Source organism: Helianthus annuus, chromosome 2, assembly GCF_002127325.2.
Source record: "Helianthus annuus cultivar XRQ/B chromosome 2, HanXRQr2.0-SUNRISE, whole genome shotgun sequence".
In the NCBI taxonomy this organism is placed as follows: domain Eukaryota; kingdom Viridiplantae; phylum Streptophyta; class Magnoliopsida; order Asterales; family Asteraceae; genus Helianthus; species Helianthus annuus.
The window spans coordinates 90,028,504-90,044,695 of NC_035434.2; the positions used below are offsets into that span (position 1 = coordinate 90,028,504).

General features: G+C 38.5%; 1 protein-coding gene across 1 annotated transcript; it reads left to right on the forward strand.

Annotated features, from left to right (window-relative positions):
• The first annotated feature begins 1,941 nt into the window (after positions 1 to 1,941).
• On the forward strand, positions 1,942 to 7,746 carry LOC110916547 (TOM1-like protein 4). Its single transcript, XM_022161255.2, has 10 exons — positions 1,942 to 2,087; positions 2,155 to 2,288; positions 3,194 to 3,272; positions 3,431 to 3,529; positions 4,092 to 4,205; positions 4,281 to 4,420; positions 4,496 to 4,577; positions 6,141 to 6,226; positions 6,306 to 6,497; positions 7,013 to 7,746. Exons 2-10 carry the CDS (start codon positions 2,173 to 2,175, stop codon positions 7,569 to 7,571), a joined length of 1,467 nt encoding a protein of 488 aa, XP_022016947.1. The 5' UTR covers positions 1,942 to 2,087; positions 2,155 to 2,172; the 3' UTR covers positions 7,572 to 7,746.
• Positions 7,747 to 16,192: the final 8,446 nt, after the last annotated feature.

Here is a 16,192-nt window from a genome sequence, read left to right on the forward strand (position 1 = left end):
CATGTTTAATATTATAAAAGTGTGGTATTTTACTCTAATAAAATATTTCCTAACTACGATCCTAATGTAATTTCCGCTGCCAAAATGATAAATATCGATACCACCGAAACTGGCCGCGGCCGCCCGTTCCCGGGTAATTAAGGGACGGGGGTTGCGACATGCACCACCTCCACCAACCACCACATTTCTTTCTTCCTTTCTCTTTCTCATTTTCAGCCACCACCACCATACCCATAAGGCTATTCATCATAGCCTTCAAAACAAATCATTGAACAACCTAAATAATTAAATAGATAAAAATCTTTAGAAAATCAAGGGTTTATACCCATAAGGTTCAAATTCATCACAACTTTTAACATTAAGTTCATAAAAATAGACCATTTTAGAATTATCACATTCTTCAATATCATCCAGATCTAAAGTCAGAAGCACATCATCAACATCAATGCAAACCAGAAGATTGAAAACCATAGCCAGAGAACACCAGAGGTATTACATTGTGCACGAACAAAATCAAAAGAAAAAATATAGGGTTTACACCCTTGAGGCGTCGCAAACTGCACGACCGCCGCCGCCGTAGACAATCAAAACCACCGTCAACTGCAGGGCAACACCCCAAACTCTTTCTCTCTCTCTCTCTCTCTCTCTCTCTCTCTCTCTCTCTTTCTCTTTCTCTCCTTCTATGTAGAGAATAGAAAATGGGGCTTTGAGAAACCGTTCAGCATTTCACGTCACCGGCAAATAACCGTCGCCGACAATGGTGGTTGTTGGTTTAGGGTTGAAGACGAAGATGGTGGGTTCAAATTTGGGTTGGGTACCGATTTTGGGGTTAGGTTTTTCTTTTCTCGGGGTGCTTCACCAGAGGTGGCTGGTAGAAAAGAGTGGTTGGAGGGGTGGTGATGGGTGGCAGGTGGTAGTAGAGATCAGATGGGTGGTGGTGGCTAGTAGAGCTTAGAGAGAATGTAGAGAGAGATGTTGTAGTCAGAGAGATTCTGAATTAATAAATAAAAAGATAAAAACATATTTAATGAATTAATATCAAATAAATAAACCTTATATATAAAATTACTGAAGTACCTCTACTTTTAATTGAATGATTTAACTGAGTTAAGAGTCAGGGAGCTTGGGCTGTAAACGAACCGAACGAACACGAACAAGGCTATGTTCATGTTCGTTCGTTAAGGAAATTTGGATGTTCGTGAACTGTTCGCGAACACATGACGAACAGAAGTTTGTGTTCGTGTTCGTTCGTTAAGGAATTCTGGTTGTTCGCGAACAGTTCGTGAACACTAACCACGAACACTAACCACGAACGCAAACGAACGCAAATGAACTTTAATTTTGAAAATTAAAAAAAGCACCGTTAATCTTAAACATTGTACCATTTAAAGATTGAAGGGATGGATAATATTGGGTTCAATCGATTGCAGATAGGCTGAATGAAGGAGCGTGATATCAAAGAAGGAGAGGGCCAGAGAGAGGGAAATACATATGGGGGAAAGTAAAAAATTAATAAAACATTAAAAACTTTTAGAAAAATAAACATAAAAAACCGAACACGAACGGACATAAACGAACGAACACGAACGAACATAAACGAACTATTACCGAACGTTCACGAACGCAGTCGAACGAACGAGACCTTTGTTCGTGTTCGTTCGTTAAATTTATCGAACGAATTTTTTTGTTCGTGTTCGTTCGTTAGGGTTATCGAACGAACATAAACGAACTTCCTGCCGAACGGTTCATGAACGGTTCGCTGTACGTTCGGTTCGTTTACAGCCCTACGGGGAGCTGATTGGAAAAAAACATAATAAACTATTAGAGCAAAATGACACTTTTTAAACCATTGAGGCAAAACCAATAAAAGAACCAAATCACATAGAGCAAAACGAAAGTTAACTCTAATATAAATGATTATATTATTATTATATTAATTTAAAATAGTAATTATGAGCGTTAAAATTAAGAAAAAAGCCAAAAACGTTGACGCAGACCGAAGAAAAACCTCTTGTATCCGATTTTGGGTTCTGAAATCTAGCTTTTTTGCTTCTTCAATTCATTTGTGACATAATTCTTTTTCACGGGTAAGCAATGAATTTGTGTTTTTGATTGAGGGTTTTGATGGCTCATGGTTGTGTGTTGGACTTTTAGGGTTTGTTGAATCAAGAGATGTCGAATAATGCAGCAGCAGCAGCAGCAGCAGAAAGGGCAACAAGTGATATGCTGATCGGTCCAGATTGGGCTATTAATATTGAGCTGTGTGATCTTATTAATATGGATCCCGGGTATGCTTTCTTCTCCCTTATGATCCTCTTTGGTCATCTTGCCTTGCCTTATTTAAGTAATTTGCAATATGTTTATATAACAAGTGGGCCGTAAGATATGACGCCAAATCATCATGCGGTTTGTGTTTCAGAAATGACTATTGTGACTTGTGAGTGAGATACAACACATTTTTAGCGCTCTCATACAGCCAACCTGTATGATATGACAGGCTGACTCTCAATAGTATTGGGTTGGGTTGGGGGTGGTGTTAATTTTGCATGTTCTGTTTACTAAGTAAGTTGCAATCTATTATTGTTGTCATCTGTTTTAAGCAAGCTTCTTGGGAATGAATGTCTTAAGTGGGTATTGTTCGTTACACATTCATTATTGTTTTGGGGAATTTTATTATCACCAAATATCTAAACAGCACTCACAATATGAGTACGGCAAGTTCCTCCCAGGAATGCAGAAACTCGGGATTGAATCTCTCCAAAGATCATATCAGCTCAGCCGTTACCCAGTCATTCCAAATCTCTAGTGGAAAAAATGCAGAAGTCGGAGGGACAGTTTGCTTGTTGGTTCTGTTAAGGGACAGTTTCTTATTATAATTATCTTTTGTGGGTGAAAACTCTTTCAATGATGATTATATAGTAGAAATCTCCCATGCTTTTACATGGATTTGGTCATTTCGCCTTCTGATTTTTTTCCCATTTTGATTAATTTGCAATGTCTTTATTGGTTGAAAATGCTGTTAGTTTTGCTTGTCAGTGCTGTTTATTAATTTCAGGTTATAAACTTCATTATAATTCATATTTAGTGGGTGAAAAGTTTCCAAATAATGATCTAAAATGTGTTAAAAAGGATTTGGTCGTCTGGCCTTGTATGTTCTCCTAGGATTTTTCTTGATTTTTCGGTTAATTAACAGGCAAGCAAAAGATGCTCTGAAGATACTGAAGAAACGGGTCGGGAACAAAAATCCAAAAATTCAGCTTCTGGCTCTTTTTGTACGTGTTTCATTGCACATTTAGATGTTGTTCTTCACCTTTCATTTTGTGTATATCTGCCATACATTGTTAACCATTTTCATAAAATTTGTCACTGGTTTTTCAATAAACCAATTTTATTATTAATCTTGTTCTTGATCTTGTAATTTCTAAACTAGGTTTTGGAAACTCTGAGTAAAAACTGTGGAGAGAACGTGTTTCAGCAGATTGTTGAGCGCGACATTTTGCATGACATGGTTAAAATCGTAAAGAAAAAGGTGTATTATTTGTTCTTTTCATCAAATATAGTAAAGAATAAGGATCCTTCTTCGTTAGGGCTGTAACCGAACCGAACAAAGCCTTGTTCAAGTTCGTTTGTTTAGCATTAAACTTGTTCACGAACACATAACTGAATGAAAATTCTTGTTCGTGCTCATTCATTGAGGAATTGAACTTGTTCACGAACACAAACGGACATATATCAATTAAAAAAAAAAAACAACATTCTTGATCACAGACATCAGATATAGTCAGTCACCTTGTTATCCGCTTGACATAACAATTACAAACATAATTATTCCAAAACAAAGGCACAAGTTTGACATAATAAGCATAAACTTAATGAAAGGACAAAAAAGAACATATTAACGAACGCAAATGAATGAATACACCCTTTTCATGTTCTATCTTTTAATTAATCGAACAAAGTTCCTCGTTCATGTTTGTTCCTTTAATAAACAGTTGGTTGAATAATACCGGTTCTTTTGGAATGTACCGCTTTGGGTTTGTGTATAGCCCTATTTTTGGTTACTAAATTAACTAAAAATTATGATATGGCAGCCAGATTTAAATGTCCGGGAAAAGATTCTTATCCTGATTGATACTTGGCAAGAAGCTTTAGGTGGGCGTGGGGGAAGGTATCCCCAATACTATGAAGCCTACAATGAACTCAAGGTGATGTGTTTGTATGTTAGTGATAGTAATTATTGACCCTTTTATTTCTGTGTTTTAAAATTGGATAACTTGCAGTCTGCGGGAGTGGATTTTCCGCCAAGAGAAGAGAACAGTGTACCACTGTTTACACCACCGCAAACTCACCCTGTTACTTCACAGTATGAAGAAGCAGCTATTCAGGCATCCCTTCAGACTGAGGCTTCTCCTGGACTCAGGTATTATTATTATTATTATATTACTTGATTGATGCTTCTCTTTCACACCCATGCTCAAATTGTTGCTTTGTGCAGCTTGTCAGAAATTGTAAATGCACAAGGAATAGCTGATGTCTTAATGGACATGCTTAATGCCTTGGATCCCAAGAACCGTGAGGTAAAAATTTGTATGTTGAAACTTTACTTTAAAGTTTTACTTAAAGTGTCATTTACGTCCCTGCGGTTTGTTCACTTTTGCCATTTCAGGCCAAATTTCAAAATTGCGCCGTTTTCTTCTTGAAACGTGCCATTTCAATCCAAAATAATAACCACAGTTAAAAAAAACTTAGATTAGGGGTAATATGGTCATTTAATAATTTTTTATTTTTTATTTTTTTAAGCTTCAGGTTTAAAATAAAAATATTTGCAGCTGGCCATAATCGAACCCGTGACCAACCACTTAGAAACAAACGTATTAACCAGCAGTAAGCCAAATCTCTTTTTGTAAGAAATATCGATTTGTTTTTCTTTTGAAATGTCTTAAACCACCATTCAACCACCACCTCCATGACCATCTCCACCACCATTCAACCACCACCTCCATGACCATCTCCACCACCATTCAACCACCTCGCAAATCCACCACCTGCCACGACAACTCCAACCACCACCACCACCACCGGAAAACAGTGAAACAGTGACGACCACGTCGCCTCACGTCAACAAATGAACATCGGCGTCGCATTACGTCACCACCACCGCAGTGTCCCCTTGGCTTTTCTTTTCTCTCGAGATCCGCCAGCACCGGAACTTTGCTACTCATCGCCGGTGACTCAAGACTCATCAGCATTGCTATCAGGTGAACAAAACATCTATGAAATTCTCGTGTGATCTTTCCCAGAATCACAACATTTTCGCCAATCAAGTGCATTACGTTTCATCGATGTTCATTTGTTGACGTGAGGCGACGACGTGGTCGTCACTGTTACTTAGAAGTCTCCTATGGCCCCTGCGTTACTTAGAAGCAAACCAGGTTCCTCTTCATTTCTGGAACCAACTAAATGCAAATCCTATCCTGCTTAACAACATGTTTTGAGGATCCGAAAACTTCACCATACGGCGAGAAGTACTTGACCCGACTCGCAGTTTACCGAACCTCCCAGATGGCTGTAAATGAGCTCGGACTGCCGGATGAACCTCATCCGTCTGACGGTATCTGTTGCCTTATTTAAATTATTATATTTTGAAGTTCTGGCCTCCGGTGTTGCTCTTCATAACAATAATTTGTTCATCATCTTCATCAAGATTCTCCTTCAGCTATCTTTTTATAATCTTATGAACTGTGCTGTTGTGGAGGTGGTGGTTGAATGGTGGTTTAAGACATGTCAAAAGAAAAACAAATTGGTATAAAAAGAGATTTGGCTCGCTGGTTAACACGTTTGTTTCTAAGCGGTTGGTCACGGGTTCGATTCCGGCCAGCTGCAAATGTTTTTATTTTAAACCTGAAGCTTAAAAAATGAAGAAAAAATTATTTATTAAATGACCATGTTACCCCTAATCTAACTAAGTTTTTTTAACTTGGTTATTATTTTGGACTGAAATGGCACGTGTTTCAAGAACGTTGAGGAGGAAAATGACGCAATTTTGAAATTTGGTCTGAAATGGCAAAAGTGAACAAACCCACAGGGACGTAAATGGCACTTAACTCTTTTACTTAATATGCCTAACGAATATGTGGCAGGGGGTAAAAGAAGAATTGATTGTTGACCTTGTTGATCAGTGCCGTTCTTACCAAGAACGTGTCATGACCCTCGTAAACACTACATCGTAAGCACCTTTTACCTTCATTTGAACCTTACTAGATTAATCATATAAGTTTGACTATCATATTTCTGGTTTTGTTCAGAGACGAAAAGCTTCTAGGTAAGGGTTTGACATTAAATGATACTTTGATGCGTGTTCTTCGTCTCCATGATGATATTGCCAAGGGTGTGAGCCCTACTCAGCCTGTTTTGACCGAAAGTTCAGTTGCACCTCTTGTAAATGTTACTCACGAGGATGATGACTCAGATGATGAATTTGGTCATCTGGCACATCGGTAAGTATATTCTACTTCCTTTACAAAAATCGTGGCACATCACTAAGTATATTTTATTTGTGAAAAAAAAACTGAATTTTGTAACACAAGCTTCTTAGAAGAGAATGTTGGGATTTTGGGTTTAAAAAGCGGTGCGAGGCACACGCTTGCGCTTCTGACTCGGTAGGTGCAAAAAAGAGCACAGAAAAGCGGCATGAGGCGCTCCTTTCGTACGGGGAAGGTTATGTGCCTCAGGATGTTGTACATATAGCTTTTTAGGCTGTACATATATGTTATTTATAAATTTATATATCAACTCATATATAAATTTATTTATAGCTAAGTTTTGGGTAGGGTGCTTCTGAAAACAGGAAAAATATTAAAAAAGTTATCTAAAAAGTGCGCCTTGCGTACGAAAGGCAGTGCGTTTTTGCGCCTCGCGTCTCGGCTCGGGACCCCCTCCCGCTTTTATAAAACCATGATTTGTATTAAATAAAATTGTTAATTTAAATGAAGTAAAACATGTTTATTTTCAGGGGACAGAACCGGAACCAAAATGCTACAAGAACCGCCCCAATTCTACCACCTCCACCCTCGTCAAAGAGGCCTATTAGTTATGATTCTGGCATGACGGTTGACTATCTTAGCGGCGATACATACAGCTCTAAATCATCAACACCACCGAAACCGGCCTCTCCTCCCCCTCCTTCAGATGATTATATTAACCCAACTGCTTCACTTTTCGCTGCTGAACGCGCATATCCTAAACCCTTATATCCTGAATCCTCATATCCCGAACCCACATATCCTGAACCGACATATCCTCAACCCACATATGCTGAACCCACTTATGTCATCCCACCACCGCCAGCAAAACATAGCCATAGACAGAATTTCTTTGACCAGAATCAGACTTCACATTCTAGCAGCGGTTCTTATGACAGCTTGACTGGCCAGACCCGAAATCTTTCCCTTGATTCCAAAACGCCACCCAAAAAGGAAAAACCTGAAGATGCATTGTTTAAAGATCTCGTGGATTTTGCAAAAGCCAAATCGTCAACATCTTCATCTTCATACCCGAATAGATCATTTTGAATTGATTGGACTGGTATAGTTGTTTGAAGTATAAATCATTTAGTTTATGTTTAATTATCGTGTTTTGTAGGTAGAATGATCTGTGTTATGGAATAATGTCAACTGGTGTGTTGTTTTGTTTTGCTGTTGTGACTTGGTTTTTGTGAGTATGTAAATGTACTTTTTATTGTTGTCTTATAGTGTCTGAAATCCGTTGTTTAGGGCTAAGCAGGATTAGGACTGCGTAACCCAGATGCCCAAATGGGGGCCGACCCTGACATTAAGTATATTCGGTGGGTAAAACCAAAAAAAAAAAAAAAGGTGGGCAGATGACCTGATCAAGGCTGCTTTAAATTGCAACTTTTGCACGCATGGCAGCAACAAGTGGTATTGTTGTTCGAAATCATCTTCATCGCGTTGCTAATCAACTTCATCTTCCTCTCGGCTGTTTGAATCAAGTCTGTTCATTTGAGCATGTGCACTGGATCTCTCTCTCTTTTTATCATTCTAGTTCATCTTAATCAGTTCATCATCGTAAGTTACTACTGTAGTGTGGTTAAACCTGGTTTTGCATCTTCAAACTTTCGTATCAAAGGAATTCAAATATTACCTGGGAATGAAAATAATTTGAATAGTTTCGTTCTAGAGTGAATTTGAATAGTTTTGATATGTTAATCTCAATATCCAAACACCAAAATGGAGAAGGAAATCGAATTTTTCACACTACACATTTCATTTCCAAGTGTTTATTAGATGCTTAAATTTCTCAGATTCTCTTTTTAGAAAAATCACATCCTTAAGGGGTGCTCCCCTTCACAAGAGTAGTCACCTCTCTATCTAGCCAATCTTACTCTGATCTCTTCACTTACCATTTTGCACTCAAACGTAAGAGGTGAGAGTGGTCTTTTTTTTTTTTAATTATGCATACTAATTAAAAAAGTATGCATACCAATTAAATGTTATGTTTATTTACGTTAAAAATTAAAACTGCATTAATTTAAACCGCAAAATACGTTTAGTTATTCTTGAAATTAAAAATTACATAATTGAGATAAAGAGAACTAAAACTAAAGCTACTAGTCGTGGGTTGCCTCAAGGTGCAGTAAATCTAGTCGTCCAAGATGCTCTACAAGATCATGTTTTAGTTTCCAATGCGTATCTTCATCCATCATCTCGTTAAAAGAAGTATCATCGAAAACGACCTCGACTGGAGGATTTCGAATGTGTACCGGTGCTATCGAGTTTCCCTCCTCTTTTAAAATAATGCATGTATATATGACACATCTAATACTTTAACTTCATGGAGGAGTCTGGGAGATTGGGCGATTTTGGCGATTGTGTCTTCAAACCCTGATCCGTTCATCTTCATTGTCCTCCCTTCTCTGATCGGTTCTGGTTAGTGACCTCAAATACTAATCGGTTTCAATCAGGATTAGGGTTTTTGTTTATGCATTACGTCAGGGTTTGGTTTTCGTTTTTCTTTTTATGTAATCGGTGGCTGTTTGTCTAGCGAATCTGTGAAACTAGTGGTACTCCGATTGCGTTTTCAGTAGTCACTAGGGTTTTTAGGGTTTCTGTTTTTGGGTCTTCCGATCATCTGCAGATCAGATTAAGGGGTATTAAGAGGCTGATTCCTAATACTTGTTCGGTGATTAACTTCAGTCTGATTGCATTAGGGGTTTGGCTGATCTGTAATTACATGTTTAGCGATTTTGTGATTCCAGTTCAGTCCGATCTTCATTAGGGTTCGGCAGGTTCGAATCCTTTATTTTACTGATTTTTGCTTCAACATGGATGGTAACATTGGCGACAGCGCAAATGTCTTCGCTAGGAAGATTAAGAACATTGACGGAAAGCCTTACGAGCCAAGACAAGTTTTACGTATGGCGACTGGGTTTTCTGATTCTCCGAAGAAGGTAAGATTTATGCTACCGATAAATGATGTGCTTCATGCTGGTCGTTCTGATTCTCCAATTCAGAATTACGCTAAGGTTGTTGATAAACGGGAGGTAGCTTTTGTCCTTCCGCTAAATGATGTGTGTCCTGATTCTCTAAGCCAAGATCAGATTCCGAGAAGTCATTCGCAACATCAATCTTATGCTAGTGTGGTCTCAAATGATCAAGCTAAGCAAGGTGATGTTAACATGGGTCTCGGTTCAAACCAGAATCAGAATGTTGATGGTATAGTTAGAAATGCCAATGAACCGGCTGATCAAGCACCAAAAATCAACTTTCGATCTTTAAAATCAGATGTTTCATTGGATGGAGTGGATGTTGTGTTACCAATTGAGTCCATTCGTGAGGTTAACAACAGGTTAGCTAATACTCTTTATGGGTACTTCTTGGGGGATAGAATTGATTATCCGGTTGTTGATTATTTTGTGCGAACAAATTGGAAAAAATATGGTCTACAAAAAACTATGATGAATTCAAATGGGTTTTTCTTCTTCAAGTTTGAAGACAGAAAGGGTATGACTGATGTGCTTGAAGGGGGACCTTGGCTGATTCGAAATAAACCAATATTTCTCAACATTTGGTCTCCTACAAACAACCTTAAAAAAGAGGATACAAACAAGGTCGCGATTTGGGTTAAAATGCATGACGTTCCTGTAGCGGCGTATTCTGATGATGGGTTAAGCATGCTGGCGTCAAAAATTGGTACTCCTGTGCGGTTGGATACATATACTATTGCTATGTGTAAGGAGGCTTGGGGACGGAGTAGCTATGCTAGAGCTCTCATTGAAATCTCGGCTGACCGGAATTTTAAAGAGGTTCTAACCATGGGTATTCCTGAATTGGAAGAGAATAAATATGTTATCGAAACTATATCTGTGGAATATGAATGGAAACCCCCGAGATGTGCCCACTGCTGTGTGTTTGGGCATGAATCAGGGGAATGTCCTAAACATATTGGTCCGAGTCCAAAACCTCCTACAAACAGGACGAGAGTAGACGCGGATGGTTTTTCTGAAGTAAAGGCTAAGAAGAGTGCAAAGAAGAATGGTTTCCAAGTTAATAATCTGAAACCTAAGTTTGAATATAGACCAGTGGATACAAAGAAAAATGCAGGGACTTCTATCTATGCGAATGAGAAGGGTACTAAGTCATCGAAGTTTCAGACGCATAACCCGTTTAGTGCTCTTGATTCTGATAGGGGGAATGCTGGTCCCATCCAAAGGAAAGATAAGGGTGGTCGAGATACTAGTGAAGAGTCTGATGAGGATGAGGTTGAGGTTATCTATGATGAGACTGCAGAGTTTTTGACATTGGGTACGCATCCTAAGTCTTCCAAATCAGGGGCAAGCACCTCTTCCACAAAATTTTCCAATGGATAGTTTGTTTTTGGTTCGTGACAGGTGTACGCTTCTGGTCGCAACTTCATTTTTTATGATGGCGGATGAAGTTGTTTTGTTTTAGTTTTTGTCTACTAGATAGGTCATTATCATGATATGTAGTAGGCTAGTTTGATGTGGTTTCATAGTTTCTTTTGTTTTATTTGCATACATATATGGAGTATGTCCTATATATGAACTAGTGGGGAACTCATCGTCACTACTTGTACTTATTTGGCGGTTGTCTATATATAGAATCACCGGGGTAACCCTTTAACCAAAAAAAATATACAACACATCTAATCTTTTTCACAGTCTTAGCACGCATTGGTCGATTAAATATACCCCATTTTGACTTTAACATACCAAACACCCGTTCTACGTCTTTTCTTGCCGCTTCGTGTTGCCTCTTGAACTTCTATTCGTTCGGAATGTGAGGATATGGAATTTTTTTCATAAACATGGACCAAGTAGGGTAGATTCCATCGGTAAGATAATATCCACGTTTGTATAAGTGGTCGTTCACCTAAATGGACATTTTGGCGCAGTTTCATTTCGTTAAGTAAGAAGTAATGGAGATTGTTGGAGCACATTGATGTCGTTTTGTGAACCTAGCGGACCACAAAAAGCATGCCAAATCCACAAATCTTGAGGGCCGCCGCTTCGAGCATAACTTTCGGGTATTGGTGATCATTCTCAAATATTGGCCGCGCAACTCTGCAGGACACATTCTCCAAACAAAATGCGTACGAACAAGGCTACCCGACATCCGCGGAAGGTGATGTTTCTCCTTATGAGCTTGGTACAAAAGCGCAACGTTATGGCTTGTTGGTCTACGTAAGAACTCGGGAGTGTATATACTACATACTGTTTCGTAGCAAAATTGTAAACATTCACGGCAAGTCCTTTTAGACATATTTAAATACTCGTTGTTCTCGTCTGGAGTGTAACAGATAGCCGCTTGGATATCACCCTGGATTGCCTGCATCAAAAGCGCCTCAGTACGGGCATGGTGGGTGTCAATCCGCGCCTGTAGCCGGTCCTCTATTTGCTATAATGCAAGCACGACAGCCGTTGGCATTTGGTCGTATAGGACGTGCTGGGGTACTGAGGCACCCCTGTGGCTGCGGATGCGGTGGTGTGAGCTCTCGGTCAAGGTAAGCGACATGAGGTCCGGCGTGATCGTCATCAGCATCACCACCTCCCGCGACAGGCTCCTCCTTCTCCTCCTCAGGTAAAGCCTCCGATAGGTCGATGGGGACAAAAATGTGGTAGTCATGGTCGTGAAAGCGAAGGTCGAGCTCAGGAAAGTTGTGCACTAACACAATCAGTTGTGCGGAAAACAGTTGAAAGTGATGAACAAGAAAATCGATTATATTAATGTTGCACACAAGCTCTAGGCTCGTCTAGTACAATATCGATCAAGAACAGAAACAATCAACAACTCTAACTCGCCCTCGTAGCTCTCTCTAATGTTTAACCCTAATAATGAACTAAACATAACATTATATAGGGTCCACATATAAATCGGCACACATGGCCTAACCCAAGCCCACTACAAAACTAAGTCCAAATAACCTATAAGTGCATTTGATAAAGACAAGTGTAAACCTACTCAATTTTATGGCCTTATAGTGTCCCCACAAACCACTCGGTGAGGCAATAATCGAGAGCGCAGGCCTCCCCCCATAGCAGAAAGTACATGTAAAAAAGATCCCCCTGATTGCACCACTCGTGACTCTTCTTGCGTGGTGCAATAAATGTGGCGATAAGCCTGTGCAGATAGAGGTATAGGGGGTCTATAATAGCGCTCACCTTGGCCTTCGAGGTTCCAAAGGGACCTCGATCGACCACTCTCAAGAATCTGACGAGTGTCGATTTGGGTACCTCATGCACCGCGTCGATGTAAAGTGGGGTTTCCGTCTTTGGCAACGTATAGAAGCCGTCATACACAACAAACTCCTTAAAGACATCTCATGTCACACCCTGCTCGTAGCGGAAGCGCATGTGTGTGACCATGAAAGGTTTTCATAGCATTTGATAGTGTAAACATTCTACATGAATAAAATAAACAACAATGCCATTCCTTATATCGTTTGAAATTGAAGTACAAAATTAAAGAGCATGTTCATAACATTCCAAAAGTATTTCAACTTAACAACATAACTTAATCAAAATATAGTTTTTCTTCTTTTAAAGAAATCAAGGTTTTGACTCCTATATTCCCGCACGAGGGCGGTATATAAAAGGCAAATCCTTCAAAAGAAGCATCGTTTCCTTGCTTTCCTTGTTTCCTTTGGTTTTACACTATGCAATGCTTACTTTCCTAAAATACATGTTAAGTTTAAAAAGTCAACAATAATGTCGGTGAGTTCACATGTCTTGTTTTGTCACAAATGAATCTTTAAAACATTTGAAAAACCTTGTATGTAAAACTGGTATGCATAGTGTCATTGAAATTCGTGGATCAATTAATGTTTAGCTTGGACATTAATGTAGGTGCAACATAAGTTAGCAACCAAACCTTGACGATATATTCCGCCGACCGAATCACTAAAACCTAGTGATGCACGACTATGCCAGACACAAAAGCACTCTTTAGCGTCTCACGGACCAAGAGTGGAGCTCGCCCACACTCAATAGATCTATCACTTTTGTTCCTTGGTCTTATATTGTGACTAATAGTTACTCAAGTTTCTCTCCTTATGTGCACATGATCTAAGGTGATTTCATTCCATAACTATCATACCATTTGTGTGTAACATGTATCTCCCCTAATTTTGAAAAGAAAATATATTTAAAAGAGGGGACATAAACTCACAGTTCGCGTTCCATGCTCTACTAGCAGTCAATGTTTATCTTAATTTATACCCGACCTACAAGTGTCCTAATTTCGTTAAGGCACTTAGGTCCAATTGTTTGATTGTGTAGAAGTCTTTCATCATAAATCTTGTTAAGACTTGACCTTATGTTGTTTGGTTGAAAACCTTTATTCGTTTAGACACGTTGGTGATTGATTATCTGTATGATCGTTTATATATATTTTATGCATATATATTCGTATCATTGTTTGTGTATGTCCGGGCCTAGCCCCTTGTACGACCTCCTGTCCCACACGATTGTTTGTACTTGTAATATCCGGGGCCTAGCCTCTTGTATGTACCCGTATCCCACACGATTGTTTGTACTTGTTCTTGTAATATTCGGGGCCTAGCCCCTGTATGTACTTGTGTCCCACACGATTGTTTTGTTTAGTGAAATGATATATATATATATATATATATATATATATATATATATATATATATATATATATATATATATATATATATATATATATATAGGGAGAGGATCATGAGAAAACTACATTTAAATGAGAAAACTAGAAAACTAACTAAAAAAACCTAAAAAAAAGCAAAAAATATACCAACTTTTTTTTATAAAAAATCGCTACTTTTTATATATAAAAAAAATTTTCAATTTTTTTTTTGTCGTACTGCACATGTGCATTATATGTGATTATATGTGTACTACACATGTGCTACACACGTGCACTATATCCGTAATAGTGCACATGTGTAATACAACAAAAAAAAAAATTATTTTATTTTTTTGAAATTTTTTTTCCATGTATAAAAGCTAGCGATTTTTTATAAAAAAATGTAAAAAAAAAAATTTTGGTATGTTTTTTTAGGCTTTTTAGTTAGTTTTTTTGGTTTTCTCATTTAAACTAGTTTTCTCATGATCCATCCCCTATATATATATATATATATATATATATATATATATAGAGTAAGGTTAACATACAAAAAGCCTTATCATACATCACGTAGGAGACAGTGGTAACCGTTGGATCAGGGATATAATCACGCATGGGACCACATAATCACGCATGGGACCACATAATCATGCATGGGACCACATAATCACGCATGGGACTATAATCACGTAGGTTCTATGATAATAACGCACGTTATATTTTTGTCATGTATGTTAATGTAGGTTAAGCCTTGAAGTACATTATACTTTCTCTCTCTCTCTCTCTCTCTATATATATATATATATATATATATATATATATATATAGGGAGCCGCTAAAATAAAAACCATCCCCAGTTGTAAGAATCATGAGAACCACTTTCCACCAATAAAACAATGACAAATATGCAGTATTATTTTAAAAACAAAAGGGCAATCTAGTAATTTACTCTATTTGTTAAATCCATCTCTTTCTTTGTCAGTATTCAAAGTCTATCTCTCTTTCTTTCACACATTAAAAACCAGAACTCTCTCCCTCTTATATCTTCAACTCATGGACTCTTGATATTCGCTAATTTACACATATTTTAGTCCCCCGTTTTACCCCTATTTTATGCGTTTTTGGCCGTAAAACCGTCATTCGGATACTTAATTATCTACATTTTTGTTTACAGGCCTAAAACAGCATACCAGACAAGATGATAGCAAAAACGAGGACTTTCCGGATAAAACGACGAAGCTGCGCAACTTCTGTTACAAAACTGACCTGGGCGTCTGGAACGGTCGTGCGACCTGATGCACGACCGTGCATATAAGAAAGGCCCGGCAGTGAACGATGGTGCAACTCCGCGTGCAAGGCATTGAAGACCAACCCGGGAACGCACGGTCGTTCCATATCTTGCACCCCGTGCGTATCCGACGATCAAACAAGACCTCGGAACTGAACAACCAAAGGACCAGGCGTGCAACCAGACCTTGGAAAGGAACGGCCGTGCCAATTGAAGAACGGCCGTGCGTGTCTGAAGACCAGTCAACGATCTGTGACGTCACGCAGTATGGTGGACCACCACCAATAATTGCTTAAAGTGCACGGTCGTGCGATCGGAGAACGACCGTGCGACATCGAAAAAGCATAAAAACAGAACAGAACCATTCTATTAGTAACTCTGGAATTTTGGAGAGCTTTGCAGGAGATTTTGAGGCTCCGAAGGCTTCTGCTTTCACTCAGATTCAAGCCACATTGCCCGGTTTTGCTCGTTTACTATCCGAATTCTTAATCTTGTGCTTGTTTATGGTTTGGATTTCTAGCCTTTCCAGAATTTTGTTAATGTTTCAAGCATTTAGATTAATATTTATGTATTATTGTAGCCTTTGGGCAAAAACACAACAATCCCTTGCTTGATTATAGCTATTAGTATGTTAATCTATGTTTGTAATGAAATTTGGAAGTGTTTTCTATGATTATCTTTGATGATTAGTTTGCAACCTTGTTATTGATATTGATTTCTTGATTATAAGTAATTGTGTTGGATGATTGGTGCTTGGTTAGGT